The sequence below is a fragment of the Sturnus vulgaris genome, chromosome 9 (genome assembly GCF_052056855.1).
Source record: "Sturnus vulgaris isolate bStuVul1 chromosome 9, bStuVul1.hap1, whole genome shotgun sequence".
Lineage (NCBI taxonomy): Eukaryota > Metazoa > Chordata > Aves > Passeriformes > Sturnidae > Sturnus > Sturnus vulgaris.
The window spans coordinates 18,347,593-18,366,166 of record NC_142251.1 but is presented as its reverse complement, the minus strand read 5'-3'; the positions used below and the strand labels follow the sequence as shown (position 1 = coordinate 18,366,166).

Genomic DNA, 18,574 nt, shown 5'->3' with positions numbered 1-18,574 from the left:
TAAGGTTGTTTTTGTCTTCTCTCATATGCAAGACACTCCATTCCACAGTTATTGGAGTTCTTTGGGTTATTGGAGTATTGAGTTCTGTGGGTTTTGTTAACATCCAAACGATATTTAAAGAATGTGAATCCAGAACCTCTGCTTTTTAAACATATGCTCTTCACTGTCTGGAGTCTCCCCCTGTTGATACTTTTGCAACATGGGCAGCATTGGAAAGCTACTTAATTGTGTTTTGTGCAGGTTTTACATCATTTATTTAAATTCTTGAGCACACAGCTCATGACTTGCAGAAGGCATGCATTTGTGGCAGTGGAATGTTTGGGACTGTATACACACAAGAGAGGCTCGAGGATCCTTAGCATTGCTGGGGCCACTGGATCACATAAAGACGTGTTTTTTGAAACCTGCAGCAGGTTCAAAAGACAAGGCTTGACAAGCCTACATGAGAGTTGAAACAAGCTGGAGCTAAAGTCTACCACTACAGTATTTCAGCTGACACAGAAGACTGCAGACACTCGAAAACTGCTGTAAATCAGTAAATCCATGAATGTTTCTGAGTAAGAACTGGAAATGAAAAGACTGGGGTGTAAGCAGTTTCTAGGAGATCACATTTGATTTGGTTACCATAGTTCATCAGTGGAGTCACAGTAAAGGGCTTTGTGTTCAAGTCTTGTTCTAGTAAAATGCATTAGCTGAAACACCTCCATAGTAGTTAATTGACCTTTTACAGTGGTTTAAGCAAACAGATTTCACTTCAGATTTGCAGATATTTTGGACCATGCACAAAATCAGCTTGCACAGCTCAAGTGATGAGTGTTAACTCATTAAGCTGTGATAACTTGTACACAGTCATCTGTCCATGCTCATCATGCTGCCTGTAGCAATGTGCCATAGCTGTTTTCTGCTAAAAGAGCATTAATGTTCTCTGCATGTTGCTGAGAAGAACTGGAAGGTTTTTAGCACTGAATGATTGCAACCAAGGTATTTCACATGGCAGCAACCATGGGGTTTGGCAGAGAGAAAACATTTGAGTGTTTTTGGAACAAGGAAACAGTACAATTTGCCAGTCTTTCTTCCTGGGCATAGGATTTGGTTGAGTTTTCTACCTCAACAGTCACTAGGAGCAACTTCATAGATCCTAATACTGCATCCAGTAAGCAAAGAAATTTGTCTCTTTGCTTAAAGATACTATTGTACAAATGCTGAAGACCAGGTAGACCTCATTCTTTCAGAAAGTAGTGCTGGGTTTGCAAACTAGGAAGACAAGGTTGGACTCATTTCTGTATTTAATTTATGTAGCAGAGCTTTCCTTTTTGGTGTATGCTGTGCTGACATACACCTTTTGCAGCACTGATGTGTAAGGTTGATGCAGCAAGTTCCTACCTGTGAAATTAATAGAACTTGCAGGATTAGACCTAAAGCTTACTTCTGTACAGTATTTGAAATAAACTGATGATGATGTCATTCGTACATCTTGCTAAAGAGAGAAGAGCTGTTATTGTTCTCTCAATTTTTTCTTTACTTGCTGTGAGTGCTTAAATCTGTGCTAGTGAGAAATGACCAAAGATGATCTTCTTATAGCATGTCACTCCTGTTTACATTCCTTTTTGTTCCTTGAAGTTTCACCCAATCATGGCAAAACAACAGCACATGCAAAATTGAGTACTAAATGTGTAATTTATTTGTAGAATGTGTTTGTACACAATGTATACTACTAGTACTGCCTATATTCGAAATGTACCTGTAATGGAAAGTTCTTCGTATTTTACAGAGGGTGTGAAGGTCAACCTCTTGGAAATTTATAAGAAAGATCCTAAACATCATCAAAATACATGGCCAAATCTTCCATGTTTAAGTACTAGAGAGTGCTCCAGTGCAGCTACAGAGACTGCCTAGGTATCTTATAAATGAGTTGATAACTTTTTTTTTCCCTCCTAGGATGTAATTGGAAAAGCACTGCAGTATATTGGAACATATGGTGATCTGTGCAACACAGAGCAAGTTGTGGCTCTGATTGACGAGGAAATGTGTATCAACTGTGGCAAATGCTACATGACCTGTAATGATTCTGGCTACCAGGTAAGAGCACAGCTGTAATTAGCAGAGAGGCACGATGAGTTATTTTTCTGCTGCTGGGAAGAAAGAATTCACCTTCTGTTAATGAGCAGGTGGTAAAAACAGATGCCTAAAATGTTGAACTGAAAGCCCATCATGCTCCCAGGCTCTGGCTCATAAGCCTGGTCCTGGGGGGCTGCAAGGACCACGTCGCTATCACAGGGCCCTGACTGCAACTGGGGTTCTTTTTAAGAGGAAGACAATGAAGGAGCCCCAAGCTGAATGGCAGTAAAAGTAGTTCTTGATGATTTTTAGGTACCTGAGGGAGAAAGGGTAGAACTCATCCATTTCCACCAAGGGAATGTGGGGAGACATGGGCTGGTCTCATTGCCAAATGCTTTTTAAGAAACCCAGTTCTTGTTCCCTCAGAGTAAACAAACTAATTCAGATTTCAGGCAGATGGGGTTTTGTTTTGATCTTGATTGAGCCACAAATCCTTTCTCCAGGATAACTGCCAGGGCTTTAGAGCAGCAGGTTGAAGCTTGCAGAAATCACTGTGACCAGAAAATGGCCCAATTTCGAGCTGAGGCTCCCGGTTGCAGCAAAGTATTCCTCTGATTGCTCAATACAGTAGCAAGTTGTATGAAATACATCAGCATGTCTAGGTGCCGTTCTATGCCATGTCCACTGGAGCTGATGGACTGGTCTGCAGTAAGAAAAACTGTACAGGAGGACTCTTTTTCTTTAAGAAAATATGCAGCAAGCAATAATTTCTACATGAATGTTTCCATACATCTTAGTCTGGGAAGAGCTTGTCAAAAACAAATACTTTAATTGAGCATCAAGTGTCCTCTGGATACCATGAGTTTTTGTTTGTCTTTAATTCTGTCCAACCAATAATAGGTGTGATGACTTGAGCTACATAAAGTCACAGAAAGACGTCTTCCATTGCAAATCAGCTGCATTTAAAACAAGTATGTCAGAGCAAAGGTTTTTTCCACCGATAAAAGAAAATTAATGGTGTATTTATATCAAAATAGATTACTACAGTAGCCTTTTAACTGTCTAAATATCTTCTTGACATTGCAATCTTCACCTTTCCCCTTACATCAGATTTCACAGGAGAATTATATTTTTCATATAACCCTTAGAGAGCAAAAGATTTGGTTTAGATTTAGTAAATTTTATTTTCTGTAACTGGAAAAAAAATCAGCATCAAAAGAACCAAAGTTTAACCCCCCGGAAGGTTTTCTAAGCACAAAAGAAAAATGCTTTTTTCCTTATTTAATTAAGGAAATTGAAAAGAAATTAATTGAACAGAATTGCAAAGGAATTCTTAATTGCAAATAAATCAACAGCCACCCCCCTCACCTTCAAAACAGCATCTGCTTTATGCTTCCCTTTGTTTCAGAAATATCCATGCTGCTCTACGCAGCTGTCACCTTGTATGATTCCATCAGAAAAGCTTCCCTTAAAGTCAGCACTGTAGTCCTGACTTCCTCTCCCTCCTTGAACTCCCTTTCAAGATGTGCATTGTTGTTAGGGAGAGAGAAAGAAAGGAGTCCTCCTTAAATACTCACGAGCCAGAGCTCTCTTTGTGCTCAAGCTGAAGTAAAACTCAGAGAACCAGGACAGTTACTACAGACTTCATGCCCTTGCTGGTTGCTACAGCAACTTCTGTGCCTTCCTAGTACTGAACCCCCAAACGCCTCAAATCTGCCTCAGGAGCCAGCCTGCAGCAGCACCAGTACCTCCCATCACCTCCCTGCTCCCCCAGATGCTGACAGTGCTCAGGGAGATTTGCTAAGGCACTGCTTGTTTGCCAGAGTTCAGCTTTCAGGCTTGATTTTCCCTCCTAAACTCTTCAAAGTGGATATTCAGTGTTTCTGGTGCTTTTTAAAATTTTTTTTCTTTTCTAGTCTTGCTTCTTAGATATTGACACTTTGCGGTTGTGTGATGCTTTTGTTTTTGCTTTTAATTGCCATTTCCATTATAACCAGGAGCTTATATCATTGAGACTGCAACTGTTATTTTACATTCAAATACACTTATCATCCTAATTGGTAATGAGGATTCACTGCATGGAACACGAGAACTAAAGCAAGCTCTGCCTGCCCCAAACTCTGATATGCCTTTCAAAGATTTGCAAAGAAAAGTAATCACATGAGGCACAATGAACTGTGTTTTTCTCTGCTGTTCATTAAATTAGATTGTTTATGCTGTGCTGAAAGTAAAAGACAAAAGAATGCCTTGTGATGGGCATTGTGCTGAAGCTGTACAGGTGTGGACTGTTGTCTCCTCTAAACCAATAACCCCAGCAAATTGCTGTCTTAGGAAAGATTTTCTTTACATGAAGGAGAAATACCCTCTGGGAGTTTAAATACCGTGGAGCCACCTCCTCCTGTTTTAAGCAGCCCTTGTGGGCCATGAGCTTTGGCAGAGGTGTAATTTGGCCCACCTCTCTAATTTCAGTGTCTGAGAGGGGTTTTTAGTTCCCTGCCAGTGGAGCAGTTGCTATAGCTGCAGTGCAGAATCACACCAAGATGTCTCCGAGTGCTGCAGCGCCGGAGCGCAGAACGGGAGCAATCCCGACCCTTCCCCTGCGCCACATCAATGCTCTTTATTCCTGCTTGTTTGCAGGCAATCCAGTTTGATCCCAGCACCCACCTGCCCACGGTCACCGCCAGCTGCACAGGCTGCACCCTGTGTCTGAGCGTGTGCCCTGTCATCGACTGCATCCGCATGGTTTCCAGGACAACCCCGTACGAGCCCCGGCGAGGGCTGCCCTTGGCCCTGAGCCCCGCGCAATGAGGCGCCCGGCCCCGGCTCGGGGCAGCTCCGCACCGCCTCGGCCGCATTGATCTGCTTCCTAATTAGTCCTTGCAAATCTACTCCTAGAAAAAAATGTAATGCTGATGGCCGTTACAATGAACACTGCTTTCCAATTACTGTTTTTGCAACAATTAAGTTTGGAAATTACAGAAAGGTGGTCATGGATGTCAGTTGTCCACTATTTGAAGTGTAACTTTCTTGTTGCAATTCATGCTGTGATTTCAAAACTTCTCCATAGACTCTTTAATCTCTACGTATTTTCTGGCTGGAAATATAATTAAGAAAGCATTTTTAATGAACTACAAATCAATGTACAAGCTAACTGTTTTCAAGGAGAGCGTTTTGTAATTAAACATTACATTTAATTTTAAAAGAGTTTCTTAGAAGATGTAATTAACTACATAGCATTCAAACAAAGCGATGTGGCTTCTATTTTTCTATAGACAGAAATGAAAGGGAGTTTAAAATAGGATTTAAGAACTGGATTAATCACTTTCAACGACTACAACATATGGTAGAGTATTTTTATAATCCTTTCTAATTCTTTTTCACACTAGTCACTTTATAGAATAAATTTGCTTTGCACTGACACATTCTGGACTCTTCAGATTTCTGTGTAGCAGGGGTGGTTTGATCATTACTTTCCCTCCTCAGTGAACACTTACAACAGCTCTGCAAACAGTTAAAATGGCTTATTAGGAAGTCCAGGTTGCGTTTCAGGATTCTGAGAAGCAACAACATTTTTTGCTCCAAGCTGATCCTCTAAATAACTTTTTAATTGTGCCAATTAATGTTGCAGAATGTACACATTTCAGGTCAGGGATCTGAGTGCGTGCAATCGGACTGCACACCCTGCAGGCTGCGTTTGCCAAGCACAGACTCTCAGGGCAAACTGGCAAGGTGATTTCCCCCAGTGCTGTGTGTAGTTCTAGCAGTTTCACAGCCAAAAATAAATACTGATTCATCTGTCTTACTAAACAGTATCTCAATTTTAATCCATTTTTCACTCACAGTAGGAACTTTCTAATATGAACATATTGCTGTCTGCTTTGCTCCAGTTAAGAATATAAAGCTTTTAGTTTCATAACAATAATAAATGATCTATCAGTTCAATTTCTTATACCATATATTGTGAGCAGCAAAAGCTTTGATTACAAAGATACCCTGGCTTTTGTTTCTTGATTTATGAATTGAACACTGAATTATAAATAAACGTTGAAACCAACTTGGGTTTGTTTGTGATTTTTCTTTTCGCATTTACTAAACAGATTTTCTTTGTAGAGCTCTGTCAGTTGGTGTTTCATGATCTCGAAGATTCACTCCAGGAACCATTAATGAGTTAATTCACATGTACATTATTCCATTGATTGCCTACAGTGCAGAATGTATCATGCTCTTTGCCCCTCTCTGGCACCTCTTTGTCTGCCTTTGACTTGCCTTCCTTTTGCCTTCCTTCCCCACACACACAGGGTGCACGCATTTGTAAATTTGAACATTTTCAAGTGTCATTTCAGTGAGTGCTCCATCATTTCCTTGCTCTACCAACACTGTTTTGCTGGTGCTTTGAGCTTGCTTGGCAGGCTCAAATTTAGTGTCTCCACTAATAGTTTTATCTTCATATTTTAATTTTCCTATTTATCATTGTGGATTTTTCAGATACGGATGAAATAGGAACAGACAGTCATACTGCTTAGAAAATATTTGCTTGCAACTTCTTTAACGCTCCTAGTCTTGCAGTAGTTACGTGAGCTACTGTGGACTCACAGGAAGAACAAGTTGTTTTGTGAATGTTGGTGACAAAGTTTGGAGAGTCTCTGCATGTATTGCTTGTCCCTCTGCTGAGGAACTGCCTAAGAAGCAGCACGCCTTTGAGTGGGGCAGAAAAAGACATCAAAATCAGATGGTCTGAAAATAACATTTTATGTTTTCAGACAGCAGGTGGAAGGAAAATAGCTGTCTTCTCCCAGGCTGTTACCATGTCCTTCTTATTCTATGTCCTGCTGCCACGAGCCCTGTGGGTCAGAGGTGCTGTGTCACCTGTGGCTGAGCAGGGCACCTCCCCAGGTCTTCTGTTCCTGCACCCCAGACCCAATTATCTTACTGTCCTGAAGGTATCACATCTGCCAGTGTGGTTTCTTTGAAATACAGGACAATGCCAAGAGACCTAATTTAAGTATCTAAGCACAGGTACCTGATGAATTGTAGCAGCAAAATTAGAGCTTTCCCAAGAATATTCAGTAGTCACAGGACATTCAGTATTCCACAGTGGCTATAAAGTAATCTTTGGAGAGGTAAAGGCATTCTTTGTGAATCAAGACTATAATCAAGACTATAATTTGTTTACTGAAGAAGAAATAACGGGTTATGCTACAGAGGCCTCTTTCTTACTACCCACCCTCTGCCCCACTCTTGTTCTGTCAAGTCAGGTAAGAGTTTCAGGAAATACATTCCCAAATGCATTTGTTTCTGACTCTGACAGTTGGCAATAAATCTGTGTGTTGCAGGAACTCAGAGAAATATCCACATTTAGGTTTCCTGCAGGAATGTCTCAAGTCATCAGGGTAAGGTGAGCTGTAAACAGGCAGGGGAGAGAGCCACAAAGGACATATTCCTGGGGTTTTTATGTTTTTCACATTGGTCTTGGGGAATCATCCCATTTAGTGTATTTAAGAGCCAAGGAAACAAATTAGAAAAATCTGGTCTAGTCTGCAAATTCTGTAGTCGGTTATTAAAAAAGAGAGAGAAATTTTCAAAGTGTAAGAGGTTCCAAATTAAGCTCATATATTTCAGTGATTTAATTGAACATTTAAGGAATTATGTATTATTAAAGTCATGATGGCTGACATCCTCCAACTCCAGCCCTTGCAGTTTTTAGACATGTTGTGCTATTGATTATTATTATAAAATACTGTCAACTATATTTGACAAATTAAATTGTGATAGAAGTGCCATAGCTCATCCTCTGGTAGCACATTCTTATTCATATCATAATCTTGAACAGAAAATGCTCCCCATGTTTAGTGGATGCTCTGCAGGCCAAAAATTAACTTGAAAAAGCTGCCAACTATGCTTGTGTGAATCCCAATGCACCCATACATGTTCATTGGAAAACAGAGATGTTTTGCCTTGCTAACAGACTATCCAGGCAGTTTGGGTTTTGGCCTCTAGGATGAACTGACATAATATTTCCAAGGCACTGGATTGGCAACATTAACAGACACATTTAAAAAATTACACGGGATTTTTAAAATACATAATTTCCTGATTTAAAATGGAATATTAATTTGATCTCATAGCAAAATTAAAATTAGTCTTTGCATGAATCTGCTGGGCAGCCTGTGTGTCCAGTGTTGAAGCCCTGCACATGTATAGTGCTCCTTGCTCAAATCCTTTACCAATTACTAGAGAAAGCCTTTTTAGCAGCCATCCATTTGCTGTGTTCATAAAATTTGGCAGGAGTAAAATGTAAGTTATGCACCTAGAACTGCTGCTCCTCTTTGTTGTGTCCTGGGGGACACAGAGCTCTGGGAGAGGTGTCGTGGCAGCCACAGAGTGGCTTGGTGTCATTTCTGCAGCCTCCCCACCTTCCAGTGCCTGCGACTGTCACCTTTGCCTCCTCCAGCTTTGTTGTCTTTAAGCCTTTTATCTCAAGGTGGCAAAAGCGACTGCTAGATTCAAGGCAAATTATCCAAACCCCAGCTGAGTGCCATCAACCTCATGCCTCATAAAACCACTTTGTTTAACACAATCCAAGACTATAGCCTCAGAAATAAAATGTTAAGCATAGATATTTCCTATCAATAAGATCTTGCCGATGCATTCTGTATGTATGTTTCATTATTTATCTACTGTAACATCGAGTTGGACATGTTAAAATTTTATATTTTTCAACGATTCCTAGTAGAAAATATTTTTAGATAAAATATTTATTTTATTGGCAGAGGTTTTACTTCACCAGGCAGCTCCACTTCTTTGATGAACTGTGGAAGATAGGTTTTCATTGGCAACATCTGGCAACCTGGCAGACGCTCTCGGCAGCTGGATTGGTAACTTCAGAGTTGCTTCTGGGTCTTTCATATAATTAGTCTGCTTATGGGCCATCTGGGTTGCTTTGTTTTTGCTGTTGCCATTTCCTTTCTTTTCTGAGAAACTAATCTTTCCAGTTGTTACTCCAGCAGATCAATTTTTAATAACTCTTCTTCAGGTTAGTCTGCTGGATCTTGTGCAAATGTCCACGCTGGCTTTGCCCAGGAGTAGAGATCCTGCTTTTATCCCTTCTTTCTTGGAGGTCTGAATCTGCCCATCGTGATTTTTGTGATGTGGGAGCAGATCTCATTGCTATCAAGCAGTGAAGCTGGAGGTCAACTAGGCAAGTGAACACTTACCACGTCTGCACAAAGAAAGCCCAAACTATCCAAATCTTAATGGTAAACACACACGCACTCTCCCCTTTTCTAGCTTAAGCACACTAAAGTTACAGCAAGGAAATGCGATTGTTACTTTTCTACAAAAGAGCTTCAAGTTATTAATTTTCCCATGGCACACCTGCCTGGGTGCTGGGGAGGTGGACTCAGCCCTGAGCAGAACAAAGTCCTTTCTGCTGTGGCTCAGCAGCTGAACACTGTAGCCCTTCAGTTTATCATCTCTGACTTGACAAATGTTAGCAAACCTCTGAACCATTGGGGTTTCTTGTGGTGCTGTAGAAATGCCAACCTGCCCGTGTGTCCTCAGCACTGCAGTGCAATAGGTGCAGGCAGGTTCCTCCTGCTCTGCAGGGAGCTGCCTTTGCTCCTCATGGCAGGGCTTTCTCTGCAGGGCCACTGCAGCATCACCTTCTAGAGGTGCAGGTTACACACAGCTCATCTGTCTGCACTGCATGGGCCTTTCCACATATATTGCCAGCCAGGACCCTAAAGGACAGCAAACAGTTTAAAGCTGTTTCTCATCTGTTTTTGAGGTACTGTGTAAGGTTCAGGAGAATCTTAATAAATGATTTTCATACGAGTTGACTAAAACAGAGCCAGCTATTGAACTGCCTTGTTTTTTTGTGAGATCAAACATTTTACTTCAGCATAGTGATATAGTTAATGTTGCCTCTCAGTGTTTCTGCCTTCAGTGGTGAGCTCTCTTTTATTACATTTAAGCAAGAGGCAGTGTCAAATGCCTCCAGTCGCCAGCTCATACTCACAATTGCTGATTAGAATCACATGCCACAGACTGGAGCGAATTATCATCCTAAAGGACATTGTTTTCACCTGTTTAGTCTAGAGACTATCATCACAGCTTTTACTTCTGCCCGTTGCAGGCAGGTTTAGGCCTCAGCACTGAAAGCTTTATATTCAATTGCTGAGAAATTATGTTTCTCAGGAACATAACTGCCAATCTCATGCAAACCAGATGGCCTGCAGGTAAAAGTCACCCACGTTGCTTATGGAGGTGTATGAGGCCAAATTTTGTAAGTGTGAGTTCAACAAGAGGAGCCAGTGAATTCTGTTTCTCCTGTGAGTGTGATATATTGACTTTTATTTGTCACAGGCAGAATGAGTGATGTGGTGTTTGATAAATCTCACTGTAAGAAAAGGGAGCCAAAGGAATGGAAGTGGTCCTGGGCTTGGTGAGGGGCTCCAGCCTGATGGAAGCACTGGGGCTGGGCAGCACCATGACCCTCCCCAGCAGCTCCTTTCTGGAGCCCTGGTTGTGCAGGGGCTGCCCTAGGCTCCTCTGAAGGGCAGAGTGGGAGCTCCTCTTTCCTTTGCATAGGCTTCAGTAATTATAGTCTGTTCTCTGGCTGTTGACAAGACCAGGGGTCACCCTGTCCATGGCTTTCATGTCAAACAAAAGCAAGCTCTGCAGGATTGCTCATTGAAACCTTATGGAATTATTATTTTTAATCAAAATCACGTGAAATGCAGGCGAAAACAATATAAAGTCTATTTTCCATAGGGTGAAATAGCTATCAGGATGGTGTCTGCAGTGGTTGCTCCTGCAGGCACCTGCTCCCTGACTGTAGGAGCTGCCCATTGTAACACATTTCACCATCACACACAGAGCAGTCTCCTTAAAGCATCCCACACTGCAATCTGTGGCTCCTTTCATATTGCTGTGCATAGGTAAACCCCTTGCATAAGTTTTATGAGGTGCCAGCATATATGCTATTTTATGCTACTAGCCTATTTATTGGATTATCTTGAGAATTTGATGCAAAAGCTGATGATATTGAAAACACACATCACTTCTATTGTGGCTAAGAAAATCAGCTTTAGAATTAGAGAGACCTTGTATCTGGCATTATGTATGGCCCTTTAGCTTTTTAGCATGGCTGTTCCTTGTTGCTATAGCAACCGAATTAACCATTTCATTAATATAATGGAATAAAACACATTTATTCATTTTTGCACTCACGGGTAATCCACATTCAGCTTTCAGCATACTTGTCAAGCTGTGCCCCTTTCACCTCCGCCCCAGATATTTCTTGAGCATTGCCAAAGGGTTTCTATTTGTATTTTTCCTTGTTAGAGAGAGAGTGAGCTGTTGGTTTTGAAGAACGTTATGGTTTTTGTAATTAAATTTACCTTCATTTCATTGGTTAGCTTCTGCTTAGCATCGCTTAAGTGGAAAAGCAGCATTTGGTGCAGAGAAGAAGTGTTCTTCACATCAGAAAAGAATAAATCACTTGAAATAATGAAACCTCGTGCCTGTGATCAGCTTGTAGGCTAAATTTGGCATGAGGTGTTCTACAGTAAATACTAACAGTACTCAGCTCTGTGTGCTGCCCAAACAGTCATGTTGCTGTTAAAAGCAGATGGAGTGCTACACTCTTTGTTTACCTTGGGTTTAATGCTTCCCAAGCCATGCCACACACTGTAAGGGTTATTGAAATAATAGTTTAATTAAAATACTATGTCTGCCCATCAGGAACAGGAAGCAGGGTTGCTTCCTGTGTGTGGCACAGCAGGGGCAGTGACAGCCCTGCCCGCATTGCTCTTTTCGAGTTGCCATTCCCAGTGCTGTGCTTTTGCTTACCCCACAACTCTGCAGAGGCCTGGGATGAAGTGGGGCTTGGCTGAGACCCCACAACACCCAGCAGCCAGGGCTTTGGCCATCAGTAACCAAAACAGGCCCCACAATCAGCTGGAAAAGCTCTTTGCACCACGGGGGCTGTGGTGACAGAGGTGTAGCCAGGGACTGGAGATGCCCTCAGCTCCAGCTTGCTGTCTGCCAGTGACAGGAAGGCGCACACCAGAGACACCCCAAACTGAGCCTGCTTTGCAGCAGCGATGGGACACTGAGTACAACAGAGGCTCGTGGCCATTGTTTATCTGACTGTCCTTCCAGCAGCTACCAGTGCAAAGTGACACTCCAAATTTCAGCCCATGAAATCTATTAGCAAGTCCACAACTCATTACAAATGAAGTAATGTGTCTGATACGAAGGGGGTTCAGTTTTGTTTTATTTTGTTTTTTAATGTAACTCAGAAGTTAAGGAATTAAGTTTTACTGGAAACAGAGCAGATGTGTAAATGATTTTGAGAAATGAGTTAATTAACTTTGAAGGTATAAACCCCTTCATTAAAAAGACAAGGCATAGAAGTAACAGCACAATAGCATATTGCCTGCTATAATAATGTTCATTCACTGCTGTTTGAGTGAATGTATAAATCATATAGTCTACAAGGGCTAGTAGAGTCTGTATCATTCATGTGCGCTGCCTTCCCTACCTGAATTAAATTTTAAGTGCTGCCTCCTAGGCAATTCATTGTCTAAGAAATGCCCAAAGACCCAGAAGGAGAAAGTTATGTGGCTGGCAAGGTGAAAGTCCTACGCTGGACAGAAAAATCCTAAGCACAGAGGCTCTGTGCACTGCAGATTGTGCTGGTGCCATATTCACCTCATGTCTTTGTTTCTCTTTGTATGTGAAAAGCGTCCTCTGAGCTGTCTAGAAGTAATACCAGACTAAGCTCTTTTACGAATTGTGATGCTGTAGGCTAAGAGTTTGGACTACTACATGTTTTGGTGATGTTTAGCCTTTGCATCATTTGGTTTTGGGCAGCTTGTCATTTGGTGTAAATTTAGCCAGAACATCATATCATGTGGTTAACAGAGGGCCTGTGTCTTCAAAAACCTTGCATCCAACACCTTTTCCCCCACAGAGAGGTTAATACTGGTTTAAGAATTAATATAAATTGCATTTGTCCCCAAAAACTTTTCTATCCTTTGCTAGAACTTGTCACACATTGACAAATAGCAGTTGGGTACTTTATACATTCAACAAATAGGATGGAATGATTTAGGGAGTACCCTTAGCTGCAAGTCACTGGAATTCCTCTTGTCCAACCATAAAGAAAAATGTACTTAAAAACTCCGTGTGTTTCAAACAAACCAGGAGCTGGCCTGGCTTGCTCTCCCTGTTCCCCTGGTGATGTGAATGCCTGTGCCCCTGCTGCTCTGGGCAAGCCTTTTGGGGCTGAGGAAGCACCGGCAGCTCCAGAGTCTCCATCCCCCACTCAAGTGCTGTAAAATAAAGGTTCACAACTTGATTTGTTTCTCTGGGGTGCCTGGCCTCATCCCAGTTATCCACAATACGGATTTGAGGTCATAAAAGTGAATAATTTAGCGCTGGTCCTCTCCCCAAAGCTCCCAGGACTAGGCAGCGTTTCCTTTTGTCCCACTTGAGTAGCAGCATGCAGTCGGGTGCTGTGATACCCATCACAGGCTATTCCAGCTTCCCAAAGGTAAACATGGAATGGGAGGCACAGCTATTGCCAGACTCACTCTGGGTACCAGAATAAAATCAGCATCATAAGAAGAGAAAAGAAGGTATTACTACTACCCAAGTGTGGCTGAATTAGCCAGATAAAGCTAAAAATAGATTGGAAATGTCTCTATTATAGCCAAAAGAATGCAATTGGGTATTACTTAATCTGAAGTGGTATTTTGCTGCAAGAAATCTCACAAACAGTGCTGGTATAGGTACTTGTCTGCAATACATTGTGAGTGTGTATATATATCTGCTTTATGTATTGCCCATTTCATATATAAGTCTAGACAGAAGCTAATTATTGCTTACAGTTAAGTTTCTTTTTCTGATCATGTCATGTGAGACACTGATTAAGGCTGGTTACCTCCAAAACTATCTCCAAAGGAACATGTCTGCAGCAGACATCTCCTAAAGCCTAGCTGGGGAGAGAAATGGTGTTAGAGGTACTGATGGATGCACCCCTAAGATCCACAGCAAGAGCTGCCTGTAACTGCTGGGTTTTGGCTGCTGCACTGTGGGGATGGAAGGCAGGAGGTTCCAGCAGCCCCTAGCCAGGGCATGAGGACATTTACCTGCTCTTCATCACAGGACTTGTACATCTGCTCTGCTTTCAAGGACTCTGTTCACAGGCACACAGAAAATCTGTGTTCTTCTCTTCTCTGCATTCAGAGAGCCACTTTGGGATATTACTTATCTGTGCTATGTCTTTAGACGCTGACATGTACCCTCACTGCCATCAGCACCAACCCAGCCACCTATCTGGGCAAGGTCAAGGGAGAAGAAGGGGACATTAAACTCAAATCATGCAAGGGCCCTAACTGCACAGAGTGGAGGTACTACGGTTATTTTCCTGTTGCAAGGACACAGCCTCCAAACCTGTCTCCTGGGATGATGAGAATCCCTTGGGACTTCTCTGTTACAGGAGACCCAGGCAGGTGTGTTACCTTGCCCCTACGCTGGTAAGGCACAGCCTGTGTTGCCTAAGAGGTCCTGTCCAATAGGGCTTCATTATTTTTCAGGATTTCCATTGTTTTTATTTCAGTAAAAAAATCTATTAGCTTACAAGATAATTCCTCACTATAGATTCAAAAGCACATTCCTGTAGTGCAGACATGTTTTCATACAGGCACTCATCTGCTCTTCATTGCTCTGAAGACAGTAGCTCCCTGTCTCCTCACTTTTGCATATCATGGCTCAATGTCATGTCTGGAAGCTGGATGGGGAAACAAACAGAACATTGGCTCTGTTTGGAAATAGCTCCTCATCTCTCTGCCTGTCTGCTCTGAGCTGTGAGCAGAGTGTGCCAGAGCCCAAATGGGCCCTATGGTCCAGCGTGGTATGTATGCAAATCCTTCTCCTGGCTGGTGTGCAATAATTACCTGTGATTATTGCACAGTTCAGCTCATGAGTCAGCCTGGCATGCTCACTGCCTCTGAAACATCGTTTCACCCTGCACACCTTTCCTGACCTTGCACATCCTATTTCTTTACAGACGCCAGTGCCTTCTGTCAGCTTTACGCGTTCATCACACCACTTGCTCATTACTGCACACCCCAAATCAAAATTAAGGTCACCTAAAGCATTTTCAAAGCCCTGAGCTGTCTCAGGGCAGGATATCTCAACAACTCCCTCTGTTCTACTAACCCTCAGCAAGCAGCCAACACCACTGGCCCGAGCTCTGCTTCTTTCAAGCCAAGCCCCCAGCCCTGTCTCACAGCAGGCTCTGACCTGCTCAGCCAGCCACGCCATGGTGACAACAGCAAGCAAAAGTGTCACCACTTAAAGTTCCTATGATACATCCCCGATTTCTCTGGCCCAGCTTTTGCACAGGGAAGCCCATGACACGAGCCAACTGATCCTTTAAATGTGGCAGAAAACAAGGCAACTCCAACAGCCCATCCATGAGGCTGGGTTTCTCCCTCCTCTCCTCAGTAGTTCTGTGCTGGCCTGTCCCTGCTGCACTTGAAGAGCAGCCTGGAGGCATTTAATATTGCTGGTATGGTGTGAACAACACACTGGGTGTTATTACACTGCACCTCAGGTTTGCATAATTAGTGACACATCATGCTTACCAACAGGAACCCTGTCTAGATGAAGGTGGGCTGGCACTGGCAATGAGCAGGGAAGCTTGGCCACTGCTGCAGGGCACCAGGGACACAGCCCAGGGCTGCCTGCAGACAGCTACAAGGAGATTTAATTGGTGACACCACTCTGAGCAGCCTTTGTAACATCTTCCATGGTTGCTACAAGGCATAAGGATGAACAGCACCCTGTGAGCCCAGCCTTTCATTCCTGTTTGGTTTCTGTCATGGAATTCAACTTGTTTTAAGACACAAGTCCCTCCTTCATGTTCTAGTTGTTAAATACCTGTGTTGCAAGGGGCTGCCTCGCTGCTGGGAATCGAGTCACTCTTTGTGACATGCTTAGAGCCATAAATTAGGCACTGCCACTCAAGGCAGCCTCTTGACACCCTGCAGGCAGAGCACACCCCAGCCATGTGTGGCCATGCCTGCTGCCTGCCCCACAGCAGCAGGGTGGAGCTGCTGGCTGGGACAGCACAGGAAGAGGATGCTCTGGGAGAAAGGGACCAAGGCACATGCCAGCCATTTAAGAATTTTCCTGACAGCCAGCTGAAAAGATGCAGAACGTATTTCCCAGACATAAGTGCTATGAATTTGGTAAGAGCTTACAAGTTTTAATGTTTACAGATGGCTTAATTTGACAGTCATAATCATTATAGGAGCTACTAATCCAAAGGGACCTAAAGACTGCCAGAAGAAAAGTGTGACAATTAGAACAACACCCCATTCCATGAGTGCTCATAACTTAGTGCCATTACAAATACCACCAGGTGCCCTAATGCATAAGCATCAGGTGTTTGGTTAATTGCACTGCAGTTCAAGCAAGTACTGACACCAAGGAATAAATGGACAGTGAAAATCACACCTTCATCTGTCCCTCCCCACCCAGCTCCTTGGCCACACGACTGTTTGTGATATCAGGCTCAATTACTTTTAATCCACAGGGAAAATGCAACACATGAAGCCTAAGGAGTAGTCACAGAGCACACAGCCAAAGAACCTGCCATGTGAAGACATATTCACAGTGTGCATTTAAAGCTTTTCATTATTCCACATGTTCAAAACCACATATCATCTGTGTCACCAAGGGCACAGTCAGAGATTAAGTCTATGACTAAGTCAAGGAAAGATGCCCAAATCAACCTGCAGTGCCTGGCGTTCACTGGTGCTGTGTGTGTGTCCAGCTGCAGACAATCAGCTGATGGGCAGTACCTGCTGTCCTCTAAAAGCTCCTGGGGGTGTGCAGGGCTCAAGAGGCATGAGCACAAACGCACATGCACACACAAACCACCCCATTCCTTTTTGTTTACTGTTCTCCATCTAGTGCACTGGCTACCTATTTTCTTTTCCCAGAGGCCCTGCACTGCTGGATATATTCTTTGGACCCATTTTGAAAGCAGCTTCAGAAATCCTGTAATGTCCACATTATAGGGATGTTGTATTTTCCTTCTACATAGCCCCATCATTATCTATTATTCCTGCTCTTAAAATCCCACCTGCAAGGTCTGCTGCAGAACCTCCTGCTGTCATGGGAAAGGCTGATTGCTAAGTCACTTAGTAATCTGCTGAAGGCTGGACAAAATACTGCTGCTGGGATGATGCTGACATGCTGGACTGGGACATTTTCAGGGGACTGGGCCTGCTGAGGCAAAATCCCACTTTGCTGAAGAAGTTTTTTCAGGTTCAAAATGGGGTTTTTTGGCAGAATGAAAAATATACTCTGTACTTCTCTCGTAAGTGTCATGAAAATATCCATTAAGGATGGAGGTGAGTAAAATTCAAGTTGAGGGCATTGGATCTTCTGCAATGGTTCCTCTCTAGGTTTGGAGTATTGTCTTTCAGTCTTTCCTGCTACTTTTCCTCCTCTGTACCAGGAAGAATCATAGCCCAGTTTAGGCTCAGTTGTCACGTAAGAAGCGGGAGGTCTTACTATTGTCTCTGCACCAATTAATAGTTAATTAGTGATAAGAGGAAGAGGTGCAATAGTCTATAATGTGTATGAAATCCAGCATCTGGGTGGGTCTCCCCAGAGAGCCACAATCAGCAAACACTTGTGTTTTGAAGAGAGATTCGGTCAGGACTCATCACTCCAGCAAAGCAGATTGCAGCAGGAAAGGCTTTGTTTCTCTTGCTTTTGCAGAAGATGTTTCCATCAGCAAGAGGGGAAAACAATTCTCAACCACCAGACTTCAACATTATAGTGGTGGTAACAAAACAAGCTCCATTATTAAACTAACTCTTGGTAAGAGCCAGATGATTTCTACAGACAATTTTACATGCAACTGCTAGATGTAATTTGAAGAGTGAGTGCCAAATTGCCATACTAATTATTTCTGGGCTGATGTTCCCTCTGTGACATAGTGGCATTTGGAGAATGGGGACTAACCAACAAGTGAAGTGCTGAAGTGGGAGATCACTAATAGTGTTTCTGAGAAAGAGAAATATAGCAAATACCAATCTCCCTCTTCATATGCTCACTCTCAATTTGCACAGAGACAATTTAATATGCTGAACTGTTCCATGTAGCTCATCTCTATTTCTGGCAGCCTTCAAAGCAAACGATGCCCACCCAGCCCTGGGCTGAGGCAGGTACAGCTCAGGGGGGACCCTGGCCAGCCTCCACTGCCCTGGAGGACACAGCTCACTTAAATCTCTGATGTGCTGGGGGGAGAGCTGGCAACAAACTCACTTAATCTGGTCTGTGAGCAGTTTTGTGTCTGCCTCCATGCCTGCTCTCTCACTAGCAGTTCACTCTGAGTCAGTTTTTCAAATTGGATACGTTTGCACACTGCATAATGTGAGATGGAAAAGAAAAGCCTGCCTGGCATGCTATGAATTTTTTTTTTTTT

General features: G+C 42.9%; 1 protein-coding gene and 1 long non-coding RNA gene across 3 annotated transcripts in view; one reads left to right on the top strand and one right to left on the bottom strand.

The window, feature by feature from the left end:
- The window catches only part of DPYD (dihydropyrimidine dehydrogenase), a 337,856-nt gene extending 331,744 nt beyond the window's left edge, over positions 1 to 6,112 (top strand). For both annotated transcript variants that reach the window (XM_014884797.2, XM_088170031.1), the window contains exons 22-23: positions 1,939 to 2,079; positions 4,696 to 6,112. In XM_014884797.2, the coding sequence (XP_014740283.2) occupies positions 1,939 to 2,079; positions 4,696 to 4,866 (312 nt within the window). In that variant the 3' untranslated portion in view covers positions 4,867 to 6,112. The remainder of the gene's footprint in view (positions 1 to 1,938; positions 2,080 to 4,695) is intronic.
- The window catches only part of LOC148222831 (uncharacterized), a 123,942-nt gene that overhangs the window by 67,687 nt on the left and 37,681 nt on the right, over positions 1 to 18,574 (bottom strand). The gene's annotated exons all lie outside the window — the stretch shown is intronic.